General features: G+C 35.7%; 2 protein-coding genes across 3 annotated transcripts; one reads left to right on the forward strand and one right to left on the reverse strand.

Annotated features, from left to right (window-relative positions):
• Positions 1–1,671: 1,671 nt before the first annotated feature.
• On the forward strand, positions 1,672–4,983 carry BLH7 (BEL1-like homeodomain 7). Its single transcript, XM_012981623.2, has 5 exons — positions 1,672–2,079; positions 2,612–3,309; positions 3,412–3,794; positions 3,895–3,955; positions 4,246–4,983. The coding sequence occupies exons 2-5, from the start codon at positions 2,626–2,628 to the stop codon at positions 4,813–4,815; spliced, it is 1,698 nt and encodes a 565-aa protein (XP_012837077.2). The 5' UTR covers positions 1,672–2,079; positions 2,612–2,625; the 3' UTR covers positions 4,816–4,983.
• Positions 4,984–5,011: 28 nt separating this feature from the next.
• DRD1 (SNF2 domain-containing protein / helicase domain-containing protein) lies at positions 5,012–11,601 on the reverse strand. 2 transcript variants are annotated; one of them, XM_012981621.2, is made up of 7 exons: positions 11,381–11,601; positions 11,097–11,172; positions 9,680–10,218; positions 9,178–9,441; positions 8,216–8,374; positions 5,434–7,208; positions 5,012–5,345 (listed from the first exon to the last, which is right to left on the reverse strand). In XM_012981621.2, exons 2-7 carry the CDS (start codon positions 11,164–11,166, stop codon positions 5,342–5,344), a joined length of 2,811 nt encoding a protein of 936 aa, XP_012837075.2. In that variant the 5' UTR covers positions 11,167–11,172; positions 11,381–11,601; the 3' UTR covers positions 5,012–5,341. The 2 variants fall into 2 exon arrangements, with proteins under 2 accessions (XP_012837075.2, XP_012837076.2); XM_012981622.2 differs by lacking the exon at positions 5,012–5,345 and having other exon boundaries at positions 5,430–7,208; positions 11,381–11,552.
• Between the last annotated feature and the right edge of the window lie 2,301 nt (positions 11,602–13,902).

Consider the following 13,902-nt stretch of genomic DNA (forward strand, 5'->3'; position numbering starts at 1 on the left):
TGGTATATAACCCTAGATTCGTTTAATTCACGAATCCCCATGCTTTTGCTCAGACTACAGTAATTCTTTCTCCCCTCTTCTGATATCTCTGTATATCTTTTGCTGCTCTCTGCCTACTGAACATTAGCCACAGGCTTTATTATTTCCTTTTTACAATTTCAGTCCCTCAAATTTCCTCAATTTCTTACGTACCCCTTTTGTTTGTTACTAATTATTCTTTACTACCAATAATTATGCTTTATACACTAATTACAAATATACTTTTTTTTTTCTGATATATCAACAAACTTCCAAAAGAAAAAAACATTAAAAATTGTTTGTATTTTGGTGCTTAGAACGAGCAAGGCAAAGAGAGATGGCCGGCGACACACACCACTCTTTTGGTATCATGCTTACCTTCAATTAGCAAAAAGGTCGTCATTTAAATCAAATATATTTGTTTGTCTTCGAGAAATAATAAAAATTAGTGATGTGACGTAAAGTAAGAGTGGAAATTGGATAAATAGAAATTAGTATTTCGAATTTCATGTCGAAAAAAAAAACAGAGAAAAATGAAAAATCAAAATTTTGGAGAACGGAATGAATAAACTATAAAGTTGTTCAAAGTCTACTTATTTATTATATAAAATATATTACCAGAGTAATTTCTAGAAAGAAAATGGATTTTTTTGAATTATTCCCGTTGATTAAAATTGGAATGAAAATCAAAATCTCATGTATATTCTGATTCCAATTAAAAAAGTTGGAAGTCTTAGAATTCAGATTAAAAACTTTGTTAAAAATTGAAACATTTTTATCGACAAATTTCAGAAATTAGGTTCCAAATCCCTAGCACAAGAAATTGATTATTGATTAATGGGGCATGGGGCAAATGTAGAAATACGAAATTTTTTAGGACCACTTAGAAAATTAAATATCCCACATATATAATTAGGTGCCACAAGAAGACAAAAAAAATAGTGACATGGGCACCCTATTGGTGCAGTGCAATGGAAAAAGATAAAAGATTTTGGTAACCCCATTAAAATATTCCACCCAAACCAGATAAAATAATAATTCAACAAAAGAATAAATAAAGTAGTACATGGTGCATATTGCATCAATGCAGACCTTCCACCCATGCTTATGTTTAAATTGAACTTTTAGAGAGAGATAGAGGTTTAATGGATATTTTTTTTATAATAATAATAATTATTATTATTATTATTTGAATATATATGTATATATAGATATATATATATATAAATGGTTTAAGGGAAGTTTTAGGTCTACCAACTGGTGGTTAGAGAATGGCACTCCATAACCAAACACCAAACAAACAGCAGCAAAGAATTAAACCAAAGTCAAGAAACAAATAATAATAACAACAACAGCTAAGAATTAAAGATGGCCAACATTTTATTTAATTATTTTTTAAATAATTTCTATAAACAGGCAAAGCAGAGAGAGGAGAGATAAGTGGGATTTTATTATAGATGTGTATTTAGAGAAAGGTGTGATTTTTATTTTTGTGGGGTTTGGGAAAAAAATAGTAATAAGAAACGACCCTTTTGTTTTAGGGGGGGTTTCATGCTATATATTAAGAGAAAGGTGGAAAATTGAGAAAGAGACTTTGTGTATAAGTCTCACGTGGGAATATATAAATAATATGATGATATATATATACACATATGTGTGTGTGTGTGTGTGTGTGTCATAAAGGTGAATGGAAAGAGTTGTAGAGGGGGTGTGATATAATGTTCTTGTACTTTAAACTTTGAAAAATTGCAACTCTACTATGCCTGCCTAGATAGAGAGGAAAAGAAAGAGGAAAAAAAAGTTTGTCTTCTTTCTTGGGTTTTCCTAGTTCTTTCTTCTTTCTTGTGTGTGAGTGTTTGTGTGTGTGAGAGAGAGAGAGAGAGAGGAGAGAGAGAGTAGAGAGAGAGAGAGATGAAAAGGGTTGCAGGAGAGAAGGGGTCATATAATAGTGTTGAAGTGTTGGGATCTGTGAGTTTGGTTTGAAGGTATATATATATTTTTTAAGGCGGATCGGAGAATTGTGTTCATTACAAGGCGAGAACAGCTTATACTGAATTTCAGGTTTGTCTGAATTTTTTATTTTTATTTTTATTATTTTTCTGGGGTGCTAATTGAGGAAGAAAATTGCTGTCTTGTGGTATTTGGATTAGATGATTATGTCCACACAATCATATGATTACAGATTGCTGTCTCTGTTTCATTACTGTAATACTTTAATTTTCTACGTTGTCCCTCACACACACACACACACACACCTATGTGTATATACATGTGTGTAGTTCTCAGGAAGAAAGTAAGCAACTTTGTTTGAAATTCTGTATTGAGGAATTTGATACCTTTTTGCCTCCTATTGATCATTTTTTTTTTTGGGTTTAAAAAACTGGATTTCTGTATATCTTGTGTGTGTGTGTGTGTGTGTGTGTGTGTGTGTGTGTGTGAGAGAGAGAGAGAGAGAGAGAGAGAGAGAGAGAGAGAGAGAGAGAGAGAGAGAGAGAGAGTGTGTGTGTGATTTGAAGCCAAATTGCATTAGCAAACTACAATGTGCATGAAAAAAAATTCAAATCAATAAACACAGTTGTTGATGATTTTTCAGCACAAAGGAAAGCCATGGAAACATATTTCCCGATGCCAAACAACGAAAGAGATTCCGCCACAATGCTCTACGCAAGGGACCGTTTGGACGATTCTCATTCCGAATCTCCCGTTTTTCAAGAAAACACGATAATGTTTTCAAGTAATTACACGCCACCGACTTCTTCTTCGGTGCCTAATTATGACTCCAATACTTCCCAACAAGAAATTCTATTAAATTACGGAGGCTCACAAAACAATAGAAACGAGATGCTAATGATGAACCAAGGCACTGGATTATTATCCCTCAGTCTCAATTCAAATGTATCACCTATCCAATACCAGGGTTTTTCGTCGATTATTTCCCATAATAATAATAATAATAATATTAATAATAGTAATAATGATAATAATAATAATAATGATAATAATGTTTCTGCGTATAATGGTATGCCGAGTGTTGTGAGAGCTGTTCCGAATTCTAAGTATTTGAGAGCGGCTCAACAATTGCTCGATGAAGTTGTTAGTGTCAAGAAAAGTATGAAAGATCAAAATGCCAAACGGGAATTTCCGAAAAACTCGAAACAAGTCGAAGAGGAATCATGCAAGGAATATCCTTCTTCTTCACCCACAGTTAAGGCGAGCCGGAGTGAGATTTCCGTGGCTGAAAAACAGGATTTGCAGAACAAAATGTCGAAGCTTTTGTCGATGTTGGATGAGGTGAGAATTAATTTACATGTTATGACAAATATTGCTATTTTCGATTACAAAAGGAATCTAATTTTCAAGAAAACGTAACTGTTTCTAACTACCGTACAACAGGTGGACAGAAGATACAGACAGTACTACCATCAAATGCAGATAGTTGTTTCCTCGTTCGATGTAATAGCAGGTGCCGGAGCAGCTAAACCATACACGGCAGTTGCCCTAGAGACAATTTCCCGCCATTTTCGATGCTTGCGTGATTCTATAAACAACCAAATTCACTTAGCAAGAAAAAGCCTCGGAGAAGAAGATTCTTCTTCGAACGATAATAAAGGAGTTGGAATATCTCGCCTTCGCTTTGTCGACCATCAACTCAGACAGCACAGAGCCCTTCAACAGCTCGGAATTATGCAACAACATGCTTGGAGGCCTCAGAGGGGCCTTCCGGAAACTTCCGTTTCCATCCTGCGTGCTTGGCTTTTCGAACACTTTCTCCATCCGTAAGTTGCATAATTTAAAAAAAAAAAAAAAAAAATTAACTTTCTGCTTTAGGAATTTTTGGGATTATTTCTTTTCTTGATTATTTTTTTGTGTTTGCAGCTATCCGAAAGATTCTGACAAGATAATGCTAGCAAGGCAGACAGGATTGACAAGAAGTCAGGTGAAGTAATCGTTGTTGTACTATGAATAAAACATGCATCATGTGTTAGCAAATAATTAATCATATGGTGTGTTGACAATTTCAATGTTGAGTTGTTTATAATCTTGATATTGACAGTGATGAAATATAAATTGTTGAATTGCCATTCGAGAAATAGATAATTGCTCGTTTTTTTGCGAATGACCAAGGAAAAAGGATGCTTCTAGACATTTTATCTTTTAATTTTCTTGCATTTTAAGAGCATAATTAAGAATCTGTTGCACAAAGTTTTAATTTTATGTCTGGCTTAGGTCTCAAACTGGTTCATAAATGCTCGTGTCCGCCTATGGAAGCCAATGGTCGAAGAAATGTACAAAGAAGAAACTGGTGATGCTGAAATAGATTCCAATTCTTCATCCGAAACCATATCAAGAACCGCTGTAAAATTAAAACCCTCCAACAAAAACAGAGGAGAAGATTTTTTGCTGCAAGGGGCGACAATTTCGACAGACCAGATTACAGATATAGAAATGATGGGATCGGACAGTAATTCCATATTTCAGACAGAACCACCGCAGATGGATTACGGGATTGGGAAAAGGCAAACAACTGAGTCGACTCGTTACCAAGATTCGGTGGTGGAATCGAGTTGTGGGAGTGAGAGGTTCATTACTTCTGCGTACCACATTTCGGATATGGAGAGATTTGGTAGTGTTAGTGAAGTGTCTCTCACACTAGGACTGCAGCAGTGTGAGGGTGGTTTTATTCCCTTGAGAGAGAGTGATGCTTATAATGCATCGGCTTCAGCTATGGGGACTGAAAACGCAGAATTTGATCGAAGAAATCAATTTATTTCGTCTCTCCTCCCATCGTTTACGTGATTTTTTTTTTTTATGTGAAAATCCGGGAGTGATTGTAGAAAAGATTGGTTGGACAGATTATATATGTAAAGAAATGTGTGTTTTGTGTAATGTAAAATCGAGAATACGATGTTTTTTGTGGCATCAAATCGAAGAATAAGGGAATTGTCCCATCCTATGTAATGTAAATGCACTGTTATCAGATGAACAAAAAAAATCAGAAAAAAGAATGCAACCGAAGGCACACAAGCAAAGCTTCGGTTACGGCTTAACCAATAAAAATCCAATACAACTGTAGCATTGGCACAACTTCATAGTATAGCCATAGATTTAATTCACTGTACAAATCAACTCTCTAATGACTTGACTCATAATCACAAAATATGCTTTTTTTCATGTTCAGAAATCCACCATGCTTCACCGAACTTCTTAACAGTTTCGTGTTTCAATTGCCACTAGACAAGAATTCACAAACAAATCAATCTGTGACAGCAAACAAGCTCAAAAAATCCAGTAGAAGACCGACCCTTACAATTTTCTGCACATATTACCTGAAAATAACGATAAATACAAAAGAACAGTGAAAAGGTGGATATAGAATACATGCATCAAAAGGTGAAAAAATATAGCTCGATTTACCTCTTAAACACAGAAGTCACATCTTCACTCAATCGTGCACTTTCCAAAAACTCATCTCCGCAGTTTTTAACATCAATAGTCTCCATTTCAAGCCCTTGTTGTCCCCTAAACTCATCCCACTCAAACCACATCTTGGAAATCGATTCCTTCTTGAAACAGGTGGCATGGTCATCCTGCTCTGGCGACTCAGCAGCAATCAATCTGTAAGTATATACCTTCTTCACCTGGCCGGGTCGAAATGCCCGCCCAATTGCTTGCCGGGTCACAGACGGGTTTAAGTGAACATCCAGGATAATAATCCGAGAAGCCCCGACTAGAGATATCCCTTCACCACATGCTTTGATCGACCCAAAAAACACACGAGCTTCTGATGATTTATTGAATGTATCCATGGAAGATTCGCGTATGTCCGCATCAGAATCACCCGTTATCATAAACATTTCCTTCCCGATGCTATAGCCCTTGACTTTAGCAGTTACTCTCTCCAAGCATTTGAGGGGCAAGAGATATTGGCTGAAAACTAAAAGCTTTTCCCCACTCGATTCGCAAAGCTGGAGAAGATTGAGGTAGAAGTTGAGCTTTACACCTTCTTTCACATTTAGCTTCTCCAGTAAAGTGTCAATCTTCTCCTCATCGACTCTTTCTTTCACACCAGAGTTTTTCGAGAGAGCTTTCAGCTTTGGGTGCACGTAAATTGCACTTCCTTGTGCACTAACTGAGAACTTTCTGGCTACAGTTTGAGTCAGTTGTTTGACTTCGGTTTTTTGCCAGGGACTGAGCCTAAGAAAGACAGAAAAGTCAACTAGTCCAGGAAGCTCGTCCAAGTTATCGCCCTTATAGTAATGGAGGACTTTCCTTGTCATCTCTCGGAGATCTTGTATCACAGTCACCTTCCGTGTGTGATTCTCGTCTTTTGTGAGGCTGTGTTCAATCAGATCGTAGAACTCGTTGTTCGTGCTGTTCTTCATCAAATTCCTTCTGCTAGAGATTTCAGCTCTGCTCAAGATGCGTCTCCTTATGGCTTTCGAAGTCTCCATTTTTAGAAATTTTGGGCGCACCAGATTCAAAATGTTGAACACTTCTTTGACGTGGTTTTGGTACAGTGTTCCGGAGAGAACCACCTTTCTTGTGGTTTCGACCCTCTCAAGTGAGCTCAGAACATCAGTGTCTTGATTCCTCGGAGTGTGGCCTTCGTCTAAAATGAGGATTGTTGGAGTCTTGAGCAAATAATTTTGGCAAGCGAGAGTAACTTTCCCATCGTCCTTGTCACAGACTATGGAAGAGAATTGTTTGTAGCCTAGAAACAGAACGCTCCTTTCCTTCACCCATTGCTTCAGAACTTCCAGCTGTTGTGAACGGCTATCTGCTTTGACTGAGTAAAAGTCGTACAGGGGAATGTCTTCGACTTGCCATCTGGTGAACTCCCTTTTCCATATCATCAAAATACCTCTTGGCAGTACAACAAGAGGTCTTGCACCGGGATATTTCGCCATGAAGCTCTGAAGGAAACTGATGATCATGAAAGTCTTGCCTGAGCCAGGTGCATGGGCCATGATGCAACCTCCAGGATTATCTGTCACGAGGTTGCTCAGAAGGAAATTGAATCCCTCGACTTGATGGGGTTTCATCTCTTTCCTGTGGCGTGGATGTGGGTTAATATCAGCTTCGGTAAAATCGATATCAGATGATCTGAACGCATCGGGTAAATTTTCGGTTGGATCTAACTCCCTAGTACTGCGCCCTTCGTATCTGTAGGTTCTTGTATTTCTTGTGCTCTGTATTCAAAATAGAGCAGGAAAATCAGTTGTTTTAATCAAATATTATTTGCCAGAACAATCTAGTATTGTCAACATTCAGTTATTCAGATGAAAAAATGATGCAATTTTTGTATCAAGATAAGATTGATAATTTTACATAGGAAATTTTAAAGCAGGAATGGGAAGGTGAATACTGTGTGCAGGAAACAACCATTACAAAAGAAGAACAAGACATGTATTCAGCACATAAAGTTGGTCTAGGTTAACATGTGCAACACAAGTGTTGAGCAAGCAAATAGAAGTTTATATAGGTTAATTTGTAACATTCTCGCATACGATTTCAGAATATGACACAAGATTTTTTATGCTTGCGGTAAATAAAACCAAACATATTTTCACCAATCTAGCTTTCGGATGCAACCAACACAAACACATTTCTTTTCATATATACCAAGGCAACTTTCTAGATCTTTTCAAACACATGTAAAACATCACCTCTAGATATGAAACTAAACAGAGCATACAATTCGACTGTAAAGCTCTTTATCGCTAAAAGGGAGTAGGTCATCAGAGGCCCAAACAAGCACATTTTTATAATTTCTGTCGGAATCATACTAGTACTTTTTCGAATCATAATGATGAATTGAAAAATATGGCTACAAATATAAATGATGTAGGTTGTAGGAGTATTAACATAAATATCAATGTACGAAAGAGGTTGCCTTATAGTGAAGTCAAAAGGCTAGAGAGATGCATACAATCAGTTAAAAATGAAAAAAATTAACAGATAGCACATTGACTAAAGATTTTTTTTCTAGTATGCAGGTTGCATCAGGTTAACGAAAAGCTGCAGGACAGCAGTTCGGTACGTGTGAGTTTAAGTGACTGCGAAGCACATATAATAAATTATGCCAACTTTTAGGGACAATGATGATAGATATAGATTTTCACACTAATAACCAAGTTCACAAGAATCAGCAAGCAATAAATACTACAAAAATACAATGTGGAACTCAAAGCCATACCTTTGAGAAATTATACTCGATGATTGTTTCAATTCCTCTCCTAATGACCCCACAGACGCGGCATACATCACCAATATCATCTTTGAGTATAAACGAATGCTCACACTCGTATTCATCTTCAGCATCTTGCCCATCAAGCAGGGCATCTTCAGTGGCATCCTATGACATAAAAAACAGACTAGTTAATGAGGTCTCAAGGTATACAAGGATAAAAATTCAAACGGAGATTGATCACAATATAGATTAACTTTTTCAAATTATAAAACAAATTAAACAAAAGGAAGTAATAACTGGAAAGTGAAACACAGCATCTAGGATTGAAGTTTCAGATATTAGGCACAAAAAAGTGAGCACTTCAGATTTAGACAGTGAAGGACATAAATGCATATTGACAAAAATGAAGACACAACTCGCATAGATCCCATTGTGACAAATTAAAGCATGAAAAAAGAACCACATATATTTGGATGGGGGCAGGGGGTGGGGGTTAATTTATCATGTTTTTAATATTTATATCTCTTAATTATCACAGGCCAAACATTTTCCAGTGACAGGCTATCATTAGGGCATTTTTGTATACAAACAACATTGATGCAGCTCCCATGCTCTAAGCCTCAGAAGTTACAAACTATTTCCATAGTTCCCCTATGTTTTGATTTGCATTCTAAGGCAGTATTAACCATCATGAGACAAGAAACGACACACTCTCAAGAAAGAAACGAAAACAAAAGATAAAAAATCAAGCTATCCATAGAAGTCAATAACTAGAAAAATAACAAATTTGAATATCTTTCGTAAAAGACGGCCATGTTGTGATGGTTACGGGTTGTAGCAGTAAAAATGATATGCTTAATATGTATCGCGCAGTACTGAAAATGTGTTGTCCGGATTAGCAAATCAAATTCTGAGGTCCAGAAATTTAACCATCTGGAATAATAAAAAGGAATAGTAGAGGAGGATACCTTTGAACACTCTAATGCAACTGTCATCTCATTCCAAATGTCACCAAGACCGTCAGAATGTGTATCAGACATCGCATCATTTTCTTCTTCCATATCCTCCTCTATGCCAACATATACACCTTTATCTTTCGGGGGTTCAGTTTCATCAGCAACATGTGGATTTGCTTCTCGAGAATTTTGGCCTTGAGCAACATCCACAGGCACATTTGTTTCTCGAGCTTTTCGGGTTCGGGTTCGGCTTTGGCTTCGAGAGAAATCCCATTCCTGCATAGTGTCAGGTCACTTCAGTTATATGGCAATGAGGTCACTAACAGAATGGTAAAAATAAATAAGAGTATATCTATGACATGGAAATATATATCAGAAGTTCAACACAAATCTCATCTTTCTTAAGTTATAATCCCACCAGAACACCATTAATAAAGTTAGATGAATGATAGTATAGATTGATAATTGATAAATGATAAAGCTCCAATGTAGGTAGATTCAGAAGTTCAATTACCACAAAGTCTTTCATCTGAAGATTTCCGGGAGGCTCCTTCAACTCCATTTCCAGATGGGGAGGTCTCCTAGTATCATTTTCGTCATCTGAATCAATGATAACAACTGGCTCAGGCTTAATATAGTGGGGTTGCTGTTCTAATGGAACAAATCTTTCGACTGCAAAACTATTTCCGTCCTCATCATCATCTAGGTCAATGACATCAGGTGTAGTTGGTTCAGTCATCTTTGATGCCACTCCAATTTGCACATCAAAGCACGGTAATGAAAGTTCAGGATTCATTGGGCATAAGGTGTTCAATAACTGTGCCCTCCGCTTGAGAAGCTCGTATATCTCTTTAGTTGCACTTCCATATTTGCCAGAATCTAACTCGTTCAGCAGATTATTTGTAGCGAACGGATCAGAATGATCTACAACTCGTGAATAAGTGCAACCCCTTTCTCGTTCGGATTCAAAACGCCAAGGAGAAGATAACGTACTATCATTACAGCCACTTCCTTCCTCGGCTTTTATCCCTTTGTGCCGCTTGGAGCTCAAATCTGTTAATGAAAAAGTCAAATACAATGCACAAATTAACGTAAATACTTCTTTATTTAATGGAAAATGGAAGAACTGTTTAGATGTAATCTATAATATAAGACTGCGGGCAGTTCAGTTAAGTCAGTTTCCAAATTATACCATGTCTATAGCTTCTGGATACAGGCAAAACACATTTTTTGAAGACGTGCAGTTTCTTAACAAAACTGTAAGCAGGCTAGTCATGTTACTCGATGGCGAATTTCTCAGACATTTAGTTTCAAGAATGCATGTATACCATAATGACAGCAAGTTAATCACCCAAGTTTACAATAGAGATGCCATAAACTGTATAAGGTGGAGGGTATCTCGAAACCGCTTAATTACTGTAGGTTCTCAAGACGCTTCCTCTTTCAATAGTTACTTCTGCATGCACAAACTTCAGGGACAAATGCACAAGGACTGAATCCAATAACATTTTAGCAAACAGCTACTAGACAATGGATAATTTATTTTGTACATCCTATCGAATCGTGTGAGCAAGACTTGCTTAGGCCCTACAAATTTCTAATGTAACGAATACTTCCATTTTATTTTAAATTCTTATTCTGGTCAACAACAAACACTTGTTAATTTTCAAACAGACACAAAAAATCGTGAAGACGTAAATGGTTATTAAGAGAACGAAATTCAACAGAGATCAAACAAATACGACAAAAATAGTTAACGCAGTTGTCTCCACAAACATAGTACTTCAAATAACAAAAGAAAATGAATCAACAAGAACAAACATCGCCTAAACAAAATTCACAATGCAAACATGAATTCATGTGAAGTACATATTTAGTACTTACGCACACGAAAGAGAATCGAAAAAGAAAATGATAGTAGGAACATTTACCGCTTGAATTAATGGCCGGATATCTTTTCAGAAACGGAGTATGATATTTTCTTTCAGCAGCTGCAGCCATATCGCTCTAAATACGCCAACCATGAAAAACAGAAAAAATGTCAAAATCGTTTTTCGACATAAATACAAAATGCATGTATATATATCACGATCGTGTGACGCTAATTTTCAGAATTCTGAACCAAAAATATCAACAATCATCCGAACCCCAAAGCAGTGAAAATACATAAATTAAAACAAAAAAAAAAATCATATACCATCGAAGAATAGCTTACATTGAATCGGAGTGGCGTTTGAAAAATGAGAGGGTTTTTTGCTTCTCTTCTGGGGACGATTCTGTTGACGAAAAGTACAGCATCAACTGGGGAGTGAGCAGAAATTTAATATGAAACAAAGGGCAAAAAAAGAAATTGAGAAAACGTTTGATTTTCTTCAACCTTTTTCCTCGTTTATAATGCCAGGACAAAATTCTTTAATGCCAGAAGCGAGTTTGTTCGAGTGACAATTTTACCCTTGATTAAAAGTATTTTGAATTTTCCACCGTGGACATACATTGGTGATAGACGTCGCATATATATTTATTTGTTTCTACAAAAAGTAATGACTAATTAAATATTTCTATTAATTTCGGAATTGCTATTGATTTTGGCCTAGACTAAATAAATCGTAAAAATATTTTCCCATCTAATTTAGGTATTTCAAAATAAATAAATAAAATTAAATTAGATATGAGTTTTTTTGGCTCACAATTTATTTTTAGAGTGTTTGCAAACGCAACTTTTGCTCTATGCATGGATACTAATTTGGGCTTAAAGTTGTTTAGGCATTCGTGCACTTATTATTTTCTCATCAATTTATAAGGGACTTGCTTTTTACAGTTTGAAAATTGTTATTTATCGTTTGTAACAAAAAATCTTTTATCTCTAAAATCCCAAAATCTCCCAAAAAAAACCTAAAAACGCCCAAGGCAGGCGTCCACGGCGTGTACGAACGTCCGGAACGGGCGTTCATACACGTTGTAGGCGCCCGTCTGGGCGTTTGTGGGTGTATGTGCAAAAAAAAAAAAAAAAAAAACCTACAAATCGATTTGTAGGGCTTTTTAACATGAAATTGGTTCCGTCATCGACCTACCCAATGCATATTACACATAAAGGAGTCGAAATTACCTCAAAAAATCGAAGCCCAACTCTTCTTCAAGCTTGATTTCGAATTTTCGAAATTTTCTTTTTTTGCTATTTGCAGTTTGGGGGGTTTTGGGGTTTTATTTTGGGAGTTTTTTGGGGGTTTTAGAGAGATAAATGATTTTTTGTTATGAACGATAAATAGCAGTTCTCAAACCGTAAAAGGCATTTCACATTTATAACGAATTTATTGACATTTTACGAAAATAACTTGCAAAATTTATCGATTGTTGTTGCAGATACGCCAACTTATAATTAACCGTTTAAAATTATATTTTCATAATATTTATAAATACCCCCAATTTTATAAAACATGTATTTATTCATAATTGTACCCACAGTCATCAATTTCTATTTTTTGAAATTCTTTGTAAATACCATCTTAGTATCGCTCTATCTTTATGATCGAAATAATGGTAGCGGACCAAATGCAATATACATTTAATCCATAAATATTACTCCCTCCGTTCCTAAATAGGTGTCGTTTTTCACCTTGGCACAAATCTTAAAAATCTCAATAAATATGTCTTGATTTTAGGAAAATAGATATTGATGGACCAAAATATCCTTGTTTATTAATTAATGCAGGAAGAATGCTATAAAGTTAATAACAATAAAATTGAAAAATAAGCAATTAATGCAGCATTAGAATTGTAAAGTGACAGATAATATGAAATAAAAGAAATTCTCAAAAGTGACAGATATTATGGAACAGATGGAGTACCACTTATTTACTCTCACCAATTTAAATATCTTCATGCATTTATAAGCTATTATATCATCTTTGACTTTAGGTTATGCACTTCTATTGTAAACTAAATTAGATGACAAAATTCGTGTAATTGTTTGCTCCATATTCATTAATTATGAAGCAGCATAAATTCTCTTGAATATTATATGCTTTTTAGTTTTGTAACATGTAACATTTGATTTTGATCGGCCTAAGCCACCTCAAATCCAAACTCACAACTATTAGCTACAAGTCCAAAAAAAGCCCAATTCATTAGCTAGTTTAATTATGGGCTATTATAGCCCATCATTAATTTAACATCAAGTACACCTATTTTCTTTTTTTGATAAATAAGTATACATAGTTTTTTTTCCTATTAAGGTCACACAAATTGTGTGCTATGCTATAAAGATCGGGTGTGTATGCTTTGATTTTGAATATTATTTTTCTATTTCTTTGATTAAATGCATCTCCACAAGATGGGGTAAATTGCTGCCAAAATCGAGGGAAATGGAGGCTAGGGTTTAGTTTGATCTGAACTGACAATTTAAAAATCCCATGTGCAGTGCATGTGAGTGTGATTCCGGTGAAAATTGAACAATTCCGGCATATTTAGGGCAACATACCAACAATTTACGAGTTCGAGTAAAAATCTGTAAAAAATATTAGTACGAGGGAAAGTGCAAAAGACACTTAGTTTAGGGGTAAAGTGCCATTTACCCTAAAATAAAGGCAATGATTTTTTATATTAATTTTTTATTTCTTTGATTAAATGCATCTCCACAAGACGGGGGCTGCCAAAATCGAGGGAAAAAAGGCTAGGGTTTAGTTTGATCTGAATCGACAATTGTACCCTGACAATCCCACGTGCAGTGCACATATATGA

The sequence above is a fragment of the Erythranthe guttata genome, chromosome 2 (genome assembly GCF_056151865.1).
Source record: "Erythranthe guttata isolate IM_541 chromosome 2, IM_541, whole genome shotgun sequence".
NCBI classification, from domain to species: Eukaryota; Viridiplantae; Streptophyta; class Magnoliopsida; order Lamiales; family Phrymaceae; genus Erythranthe; species Erythranthe guttata.

What these genes read in the sequence shown, in the direction of transcription:
- BLH7 (XM_012981623.2), top strand. Translation starts at nt 2,626, where the DNA reads ATGGAAACATATTTCCCGATGCCAAACAACGAAAGAGATTCCGCCACA. An exon ending in TTTTGTCGATGTTGGATGAG is followed by an intron (nt 3,310 to 3,411) that starts GTGAGAATTAAT and finishes ACCGTACAACAG; the next exon opens with GTGGACAGAAGATACAGACA. An exon ending in TTCGAACACTTTCTCCATCC is followed by an intron (nt 3,795 to 3,894) that starts GTAAGTTGCATA and finishes TTGTGTTTGCAG; the next exon opens with CTATCCGAAAGATTCTGACA.
- DRD1 (XM_012981621.2), bottom strand. Translation starts at nt 11,166, where the DNA reads ATGGCTGCAGCTGCTGAAAGAAAATATCATACTCCGTTTCTGAAAAGA. An exon ending in TTCAGATGAAAGACTTTGTG is followed by an intron (nt 9,442 to 9,679) that starts GTAATTGAACTT and finishes GACACTATGCAG; the next exon opens with GAATGGGATTTCTCTCGAAG. An exon ending in TCGAGTATAATTTCTCAAAG is followed by an intron (nt 7,209 to 8,215) that starts GTATGGCTTTGA and finishes TTTTGAATACAG; the next exon opens with AGCACAAGAAATACAAGAAC.